The sequence below is a fragment of the Malurus melanocephalus genome, unplaced genomic scaffold (genome assembly GCF_030028575.1).
Source record: "Malurus melanocephalus ecotype Western Australia unplaced genomic scaffold, MMel_1.1 scaffold_1248, whole genome shotgun sequence".
NCBI classification, from domain to species: Eukaryota; Metazoa; Chordata; class Aves; order Passeriformes; family Maluridae; genus Malurus; species Malurus melanocephalus.
In genome coordinates this window covers 20,316-29,598 of record NW_026624480.1, presented here as the reverse complement: position 1 = coordinate 29,598, position 9,283 = coordinate 20,316, and the positions used below count along the sequence as shown (strand labels likewise).

At 46.0% G+C, this 9,283-nt stretch overlaps 1 protein-coding gene across 1 annotated transcript in view; it reads left to right on the top strand.

Annotated features, from left to right (window-relative positions):
- Positions 1-9,283, top strand: part of WSCD1 (WSC domain containing 1) — an 18,352-nt gene that overhangs the window by 3,300 nt on the left and 5,769 nt on the right. Inside the window, exons 2-5 of the mRNA XM_057387542.1 lie at positions 1,933-2,047; positions 2,530-2,711; positions 5,469-5,590; positions 9,100-9,262. Coding sequence (XP_057243525.1) covers positions 1,933-2,047; positions 2,530-2,711; positions 5,469-5,590; positions 9,100-9,262 — 582 coding nt within the window. The remainder of the gene's footprint in view (positions 1-1,932; positions 2,048-2,529; positions 2,712-5,468; positions 5,591-9,099; positions 9,263-9,283) is intronic.

Below are 9,283 nucleotides of genomic sequence, written 5' to 3'. Positions count from 1 at the left end.
GCTAGTAAGGCATGACATAGGCTGGGCTTGTGCACTCCTCATAGGTGTGATGCTAGTATGGCATGACATAGGCTGGGCTCGTGCACTCCTTGTAGGACTCATGCTAATAAGGCCATGGCTTTGAGGCAGCACAGCTCTGCCCCTGCTTGCCCCGGGGCTGCTAGCCAGCCCTTTGACAGCTTCCCAGGCAGACCTTTAACCCAAAACAAAAACAGTGGCATCTGCCAGAGCCTCTTGTGAACCTCTCAGCTCATTTTGCCGTGCTCTGTCCCCATCCAGGAGCACGTGGCCTTGGGTGAGAAAATGCATGTCCTTTTTTTTCTCCAGGTCAGGCAGTTTCACCTGCTGACATTGCAAATGGCTCGGGGTAGGGATCACACTTTTCCTGACAGGGACACTGGCAAACMCTGTTAGTGCACCAAATGAGAGTTTTCTATTCCAATTGCTCCCAGAGGATGGAGTTTTACAGTTTGCCCTGGCCTGTTCTGCCATTGARCAGGATGCAGAGGTGACAGGGACTGCACTGCTGACATGACACGACATGCTACTCTGAGCTGTGGAATCTCTCCATGACTCATTCACAGCAGGATGTGAATGAGAAGTTGCTGCCAGGCTGCTGCCAGCTCAGGAGGGACACGAGGAGCAGGGCAGACAGTGGYGGGGCTGCCCAGGACCCCACTGGGCTCCTTGGCCACACATCCTCAGTTTYCTGCTGCTATTGGTTTGAATCAAAGTACTCAAATCAAAAGTCTCCAGTAAAATGTGGAGCATCTTTGTTGCAGGTGCGTGACTCCCACCTCATTAATGGTGYACTGGGAGTGTGTATTCACAGCTTGTGGATTTTCTAATTGCATGTTGTCAAATTACTGTGTGCAGGTCTTTGAATCTACTGTTGTGTTTGTAATATTTAAATGGGTGATTCATTATTCCTGGCTCCAAAATCCCTGATGGAGCAACTCAAACTTCCTTTTTTCTTGTGGATTATTTAATGTATTGCTTTTTAGTTTCATTTTTCACCATATATTCTTCTCCCATTCACAGCTTACATTATTTAATTTCCCTGTGTTAYCATCTCAATGTTGCTATTTCTAAAATCAAATTTCCTTTTTTCCTTCATATTTTAATGATAAAATGTGCTTATAGACACACAATTGCTGTATAATAGTGGGACTCCACATCATCCTTCCAATCGTATATTAAAAAATGGGCTGKTTTTTTATATATTTTGTTCATGACAACAAAAATTAGGCTGAGCACTGAATGCAGTCAAAGAGAAACATTTATCTTTCCTATGCTAAGTAAAGCAAGACATATTTGAAGAGATTCCTTTGTACAGAGTGGAGATAGCTCAATGCGATAGCTACATTGTGCTGCCTAGTTAAGACTGAATTTATCTTTCCATTACAGCCTTTATATAACTCTCTCTACCCAAAGAAAACTGATTTTCTTAATATTTCTCTTGCACCATCTCATTATCAGCTAGAGATTTTAAAGAACACTTGGGAGAAATCCAAYAAGATTTCTGGAAGTTTTTACCATTTAAAAGGCTACATTGTCCTTTACTTTAGGGAAGTGCTGTGTTTTGTCACCCAAAGCAGGGAGTGCAGCAGGCAGCAGTTGCTGCAGGAGCCGTGGCTCCCGGGTGGGTCTCAGMCTCTGGGTTTGTAAAGGCAGATCTGCTGAAAGGGACCGGGGAAAGGCAAAGTGTCATTTCCTTTGTGCCCATTTTCCTGGGACAGTCTCACTGACCGCTTCAGCATCCTTACCAAGGTGCAGCAGCCATGGAGAGGGGTGTGCAGAGTGTGGGACCCCAGACAGGCTGGGACATGGCCAAACACAGCTCTGCTGCAGCGTGACACCCTGGATCAGCCGGGATGTGAACTCCCCTTCCCTCCCTGTGCTTTGTCTAACCCTGCTCTTGCCTGCACACAGGCTCCTACATGGGCTGCTTCACTGACGACACACGCGACAGGACACTGAAGGGAGCTGTCTTTTATGACTTAAGAAAAATGACAGTAGCTCACTGTCAGGAAGCTTGTGCTGAGAGGTGAGTGGTACTTCTTCACTGCAGGTTTTTTGTGACAATAAGTGGAAGTGATTTTGAAACGGGAAAAGCAATCCTATGTTAAACATACAGCATCTGTGAAAATAGTGATTATCTCATCCCTTCAGGCACAGCATAGCTCTGCTACCCTGCTTGAAGCTGACTGTTTCACTGCTGCCTATTCTCTATGGCAGCATGGCTATTTACAATTTATTTTCTGTGGTCCTGGACAAAAATTACTGTTTGGTTAAATAGTCTTTGTTAGATATCTGTGATAGATAGATATTGGTGTCTAGCCCAGATCTTGCCGAGGTGGCTGCCCCTGCTGAGGAGGCCGCACCGTCCTCAGGATGGACTCAGCTCTAGAGAAGGCAGCAGCAGCACATGCCACATGCAGGGACATGGGGACAGTTCCTGCCCTCCTTAGGTACAAACTGGGTGGCAGATGGACACTCTGTGACAGCGGGTGGCTTTTGTGTTGGCAGGGCCTACAGCTACGCGGGGCTGGCGTACGGAGCAGAGTGCTACTGCGGGAACTCGCTGCCTTCTGCCGCCGCCAGGCCCGAGGAGTGCAACAGCGAGTGCCGCGGCCAGAAGGGCTCCGTGTGCGGAGGGGTGAACCGCCTGTCGGTGTACAGAGCCGAGGAACCGCCGGGAGGCAGGACACGTAAGGGAGAGTGTGAGGGGAGTGTGAGGAGAGAGTGAGGGGAGTGTGAGGGGAGAGTGTGAGGGGAGTGTGAGGGGAGAGTGTGAGGGGAGTGTGTGAGGGGAGTGTGAGGGGAGTGTGTGAGGGGAGTGTGAGGGGAGAGTGTGAGGGGAGTGTGTGAGGGGAGTGTGAGGGGAGGGGAGGCCAGGGGAGGCCAGGGGAAGGGAGGCCATTCACCCCGCCAGGGAGAGATGTCCAGGCCAGGCTGAGCACAGCTCTGTCCCTGCTCTCGTCTCGCTCCGTTTGTCACCAGAATTTGAAGCAGAAAAGGACAAAGGTCCCTGCAGGGCACAATGTCCATTTGCTGCTGGTCTGGTCCCAGCTCCCTCCCCAAAATAGCAGCGCTCGGAGCAGAGCTGTGCCTGGCACGCTGCCTCAGGCTCCCCACACAGGAGGCTGGTGTCACTGGGGAGGAAACACAACACTGTGCAGTGACTGCAACAGCAGCAGAATCTCAGCTGAAAAAAATCTCCCTTTGCTATCCACTGCAGAGGGACAAACCCACGTGTTTAAGAAGTAATCTGGAAGGAGTGCCCTATAATAGGAGGTTAGAAAATCACTCAGATCAAGGCCACCCTATGCTCAGATGACCCTAAACAAAATGAGTGATTTGGGACTGCAGGGAATAAGTAGAAGCCAGAGAGAGAACCACACCAATCTCCTGTCTGAGAGAAATGAGACCAGTTTTGCTTTTCCAAGGATTTTGGTTCCAGAGGCAATTGGGATTTGTTTCATCTGTAGATGGCAACACACTCTACTCATCATTCAATTAGCTGCCATGGGGGATGCAATTGATAAACCTGTAGGCAAACACCAAGTACATAACAGATCTAAATAGCTGATCGGTCTTTGCAATTGGCAAGCTCAAAAGACCTTAAGGATGTTATTTGCTGAGAAGAAGCACCAAGACCTTTGGTTGTGCCAGTATTAATGGTATTTCATTTTTTCTTAAAGACAAGTCAAGGTTTGTACAATAATCCACCCAGCTACATATCAATTATACATCAAAGGTACATAGACCTAAAKTGCCACTGTCAGGCTGACAGGCAGGCTGGCAGGTTTCCCAGGACACGCATCACTGTTTAAATCTCTAGCATAAAGTATATATACAAATTTCACAGGAAAAGCCATTTTTTAAAGTATTAATGAATTGCTCCTCAAATTAGTCTAGCCTGAAGCAAGAGTTGTAATTATTTTGCCCTTAGTAATACCTGATAGTTGCCTGTTTGAAGAATCCCCCTGACACAAGGCAGCTGAGGGGCCAGCAGAAGTAGCAATCACAATGAACAAGTATGTCAGAAAGTAACTCTGAGAGCGTAAAGGCCCCATGATTTCCTCTGGGCAATACAGAGCACAGGCCTTGTGTGAGTCTTCTTACACAGAGCAGATTCAGTGACATCTCCATTCAAACCTTCCCAGACAGGGCCTGCTGCTGCCCCTCTCCATCCCTCTGCTCCCTGTTCCTGCTGTGGTTCCCCGGACAGCCCAACCCGTGTGCTCCTCTCAGGTTAACGAAGCTCAGAGTCTGATCCCACGGCACCCGGGGTGGCTGTGGCACAGAGCCCTGCTCACCTCGGGGTGTCCTTCCCCAAAGCTTCCCCAGCTCCCAGAGTCATCCAGGGGTCTCCATGATCGTGCTCCCTTCTGATGCCGGTGTAGGCAGGTCAAGCTTTCTCCCTGACCACTGAGAAAACTCTAAACATGTCTGTAAAYATTTTGTTTCAGGAACTCAGTATCAGTGTAAGATTTAGTAGAAAGCCTTTCAAGAATGTTCTGAGAAGCCCAAACACTCCTTTTCTTTTATTCTTTATTGCCAGGCTCAAAGAGACCTAGTCAAGGGAAACTTCTGTTCCCTTCAGCTTGGGTGCAGTTACTTTATTTTTACAWCACCCAAGTGATCCCAGAGATCCCACTCTGCTTCTATTAACTGGTTTGAATAGTTACTAGAACAATATTTAAGCAGCTTYTCCTTAGCTTGCTCTTGGCCCTTGCTAAAGAGTTTGGGATTTTCTGCCAGGAAATTATACAGAACCATTTTTCTTTCTTCATAACTGCACTACATCTCTCCTGTCAGTCAACTCCTCACATCAGTTCTGGCAATTCTGTTCAAGGGAGCAAGTGCAATACTGCCAAGCTGTGTAGTGTTCTCCAGAAGCAGGTGAAATCAGAGCTGGTGCTGAACACACGAGGGAAGCTGATCYCTCTGGGCAGTTGACAAAAGCCTGGTTTAGGGTCTGAAATGCTGCAGCAAAATCCCTCGGCCTGAAAAGGCACAGGAGCAGAGGGGCAGCTGAAGAGGAAGGTGAGTCTGGTGAGGGGGTTTTAGGATTCATTTACATTCCTTTCCTTTTCTGGTGCAGAAGCAGTGTAGATTTTAATCAGGGATTTTAACTCTTTGAGGGGAATGCAGGTCTTCAGAGGAAACTGGGACCTGCAAACAATAGCAATGCCCTCCACTGGTGGAATATAACCCAAACTCTGCTGCACTCTGCTTTCTCTGGTTTGTACAAMGCTAAAGGCATGTGCTCCTTTCAATACCACAGGATTTACAATGCATTTTTCTAGTGTATATCATAGTTTCTCTTATTTTTGCAGCTTTTATAATCTAAAATGTATTTTATTATTTTTGGCTTCTGAACCTAATATTGTTCTTTGTCAAAGAGGCAGGATACTATGGACATCATTTTCTTAAGAGAAACCTATTTCATATCCCTGCAGGGAGGAATGTTATCTATCGAGGATGTTTTAGAGCTCCAGAAAATTTAACAGACACCTTTCCAGCCTCTTTGATACAGCCCAATTTGACGGTGGAGATGTGCTCTGAATTTTGCTCCAAGAAAGTAAGAACAGTTCTCATTTCACATCCTTTCTTCTTTTTTGTTATTTTAAATTCTAATCGAATAAGGGAAGGGCAGAGATTAATGCCTTAGAGCTTTGAATTTGTAAATGAGTTTCTAAAGGACAAAACTCATCAGAGTAAATAGCCAGTGATGCATCTGGTCCAGCTGCTGGAGTGGGGATGGCGGGAGGGAAAATCATCAGAGTGGKGCCACTGGACATGATCCACAGCAAAGCTGCTCTAAGTGATGAGTATCGACCAGGAGAAATCAATCCCGTTTCCATGTCACATTCCAATCAAGCCCTGAGCCRTGTCTGACCMGGGGGAGGTGACATGCTGCCGGAGKGTGGATGTGGGCTGGCAGCATCTGAAAAATGCCCCTGGGAGATGGCTGTGCCCAGGGAGCCATGCACAGGGCGTGGGCAGGGCACCCTCTGTTTTAGTGGCTGTTGGTTCCCTTCCCTTCCTCCCCACCCTGATCAGGCTGATTGTTTTTTACASAGGGTTCACTGTGTGGTCAGATTTTGCCTGCAGCCACATTCAGTCTCATACACTAAACTCAACGTTCAATTACTTTTTGCAGTATCACAAAATTGATTAAAACTATTAAGGCMTGAAAAACAAATCTTCTTAATTACCAGGTAGAGTGGGAAAGCTTTTCCCAGTCAACATATCTCCACCAGTTTTAAAAATGTGTAATGGAATTGTGCAGTGAATTGCAGTGAATCACCCATACACTCTGTGTACAGCACCTTACAAATGCATCCCAATATGCTCTCACATCCTCTATGCATAAAAATCYTAAGGAATTAGTGATAATTTCTTTCCAAGCTTTCTAATTATCTGCTATTCAATGGTGGGATAAAAAATCTTGACCCTTGCCAGTTTACTACCTGTAGCATAATTTTTACTGATAAAGTGCAATTAATTATTGCTTCTGTCTGGAAGAATGCTATGAAATACCTGGAGAAGTTGTTTTCAGATGGGCTCAACATGAGGTTAGTGTTTTTCAGCACAATCATGCCATTCTGATTTGGGGAGATGATTTTTCAAARTAAATGGGTTCTCAGAAGTATCGTTCCCTCACAGCACAGATAATCACAGCCTTGCTGACTTTACTACAGCAGCAAGAGGGAAACATTTCCAGTCAGGTCRTTCTGGGTGTAGCACTGCCCTGAAGAATTGTCTCATGGCCCAACAGATCACAGGAAAAACAGGCCGAAATTTTTATGCGAGGACAGGATTGACKTGATGGCATTTATACTTTGCTTTTAGTATATCCAGTTCAATTAGAACCTAAAGAATGACTTCCAGGTTTGGTGCAAAATGAAAATGCCAATTTTTAAATARACCAAACTCGTCAGTTCTACTTGGGAGAGAAATAGCCTTCCRCAATTAGCCCCTTTCTGTTTTTCTTTCTGATAGATTTAGAGAAAGACTGTAACTGCATCAGTATAGGAAGTTGAAAAAGGAACTAATTTATCAGACTAATCAGAGTAAAACCAGATAAGTGTATTTTTAATCTACTCATAATTCTTAATTTGGATGCAATTTACTACCAAACAATCAGTGATTGAATCACCACATCAGCTGTGTTGCTATTAGGGAATGTTTTACTTACCTTTAAGCTACTTGTTGAGATTTTATCTCACAAACCCTTGTGTAGTCCCATTGAAATAACCTCTCCCTGAGTTACAGCTCTGAGGATGCACACCTGAGGTTGTCAGTGCTTGCTTTCCAGCTCAATCCAAGGAAAAGCTTWTTCACAGCTCCCACTATGGAGGAGTGGTTGCTTAGGTGGCCTCACAGAACCTCCAGCCTTCCAGAAAAGTCCATCCCTTTCAGGGGCCACTTGGCATGAGGCACCAGGAGCATTTTTATTCCAGGCTGTGCTTGAGGGCAGGAACACGTACTAATTTCTCAAAGTGGGAAACACTGTTTCATTGTAAAGGGAAAACTTCTGTTTGCAGATGAACCCAGAACTGTTTTGCCCTTGGATCAAATCTGTAAATAGCTTTTGACAATGTCATATCTCATTCACTAAGCAAATGTTGGCTGTTGGGCACACATGGCACACGTGTTGCATTCAGCTCCTTATCASAGGATGAACGTATGGGAAGGAGCAAGAGATAAGCTGCTCAGCAGTCCTGTCACATGCTCCTAGACTCCAAAAGACTTCTAAAAGGCAAAAAGTGTTGATATGGAATAGATGAACCTGAATGTTCTGCACTTAAATACTCCCTGAACTTCCTTCAGCCTTCTGCCCACCCACACAGCCCCGCGCCACCGAGAGAGCCCACAGGGGACTCTGGGGAAACTCAAATCTTTCCAGTAAACAAGAGAAAACYTGAATTTTAGGGCCAATAAGCAACTGCTAATTTCTTTGGCAAATAATTAGCACATTTCCCTCAAACTTGTTTCAATTCTTACCTCCATTAGCCCAGCAGCTGGGCTTCACTGCCCCACCACCACACAGCTTTGCAGCCTGTTACCCTTCCTGGGTAAGACTGGTACACCAAAACCTGAATCACTCTGCATSAAATCCATTAAAAGACACTTCTTTCAGACAAAAATTTTCCTTAGGAATTCCTTCCTTGCAAACACCACTACCTGTAACTTCCTTATGGCTGCACACTGTAGGAGGCTTCCTCTGGAGAAGCAAGGTAACACCAAACAGGACACGTCTGTGCCCTGGCAGAGCCCAGCTGAGCTCACCCTGCCTCAGCAGCCTGGCAGAGCCACCTCTGCCCTTTGYCTGCCCCGGAGCRGGCACAGGGATGGCTCAGGCACCASCCATCCCCTCACAGCCCCTCCCCTGCACAGCCACCCCTGCAGCCACCTGAATAATGTGCCAAAAATCACTTGGTGCAGCAGTTCTAAATAGCTTTTTCAAAACTACACACAATAGCTCTAACCCTCCACCAACCTCTCTCTGCCCATTCATTTTTTTGCAAACTGTGATGTAAATGCTCATGGCTTGACTTTGTTCTATTTTTAAACACAATTGGAGCAGTCAGAGGGGCCAAATTTCCTTCTTTCCTTTAGGTCTCTTAAGGGCAAGTTTTCTCTACACAAACTGGTCAAATTAACTGACTAAGGCAAATGTGTGGCAGTTGACTCCTCAGTTTGGGGGAATATAAATGGAAGTTTAAAAGTTGTTCCAATTCAAAATGCTAATTTTTGGGGGCAAGTTAGAGCTTTTCCTACACCGATCTTTTACAGATGGAATTACACAGTAGATGTTGCAGGAATACTATAGACTGACTTTATGAATTATGGAAAAGAATATTGTGAATTTTAAGTTAGAGGTTTGTGTCYGAAACCTATTTTTTAGGAAATTGCAAGACAGTAACAGTAAAGTAGCACACGCTTTGGAATGACATATAAAACGATGCTTTGATCTTGACAGTGGCCTTGTGAAGAATTATTTTCTTTGCATGGCAGCAGCATTCCCTGCAGGCTGTTGATGCCATAGCATTTCCACACTGATCCATTTTCTCTCTGCTGTAGGAGTTTCCCTTGGCAGTGATCCGAGGGCAGGAATGTTACTGTGGTTACCCCACGGGGCACTTCTCACTGCACAATGGCATGGACAGGCTGCGCTGCAGCGGCACTCCCAACGGCAGCAGCACCGAGGGAAGGCACTGCCTGGTCTATCAGACCCCCGTGCAAGGTACGAGCTCCAGGGCACTGC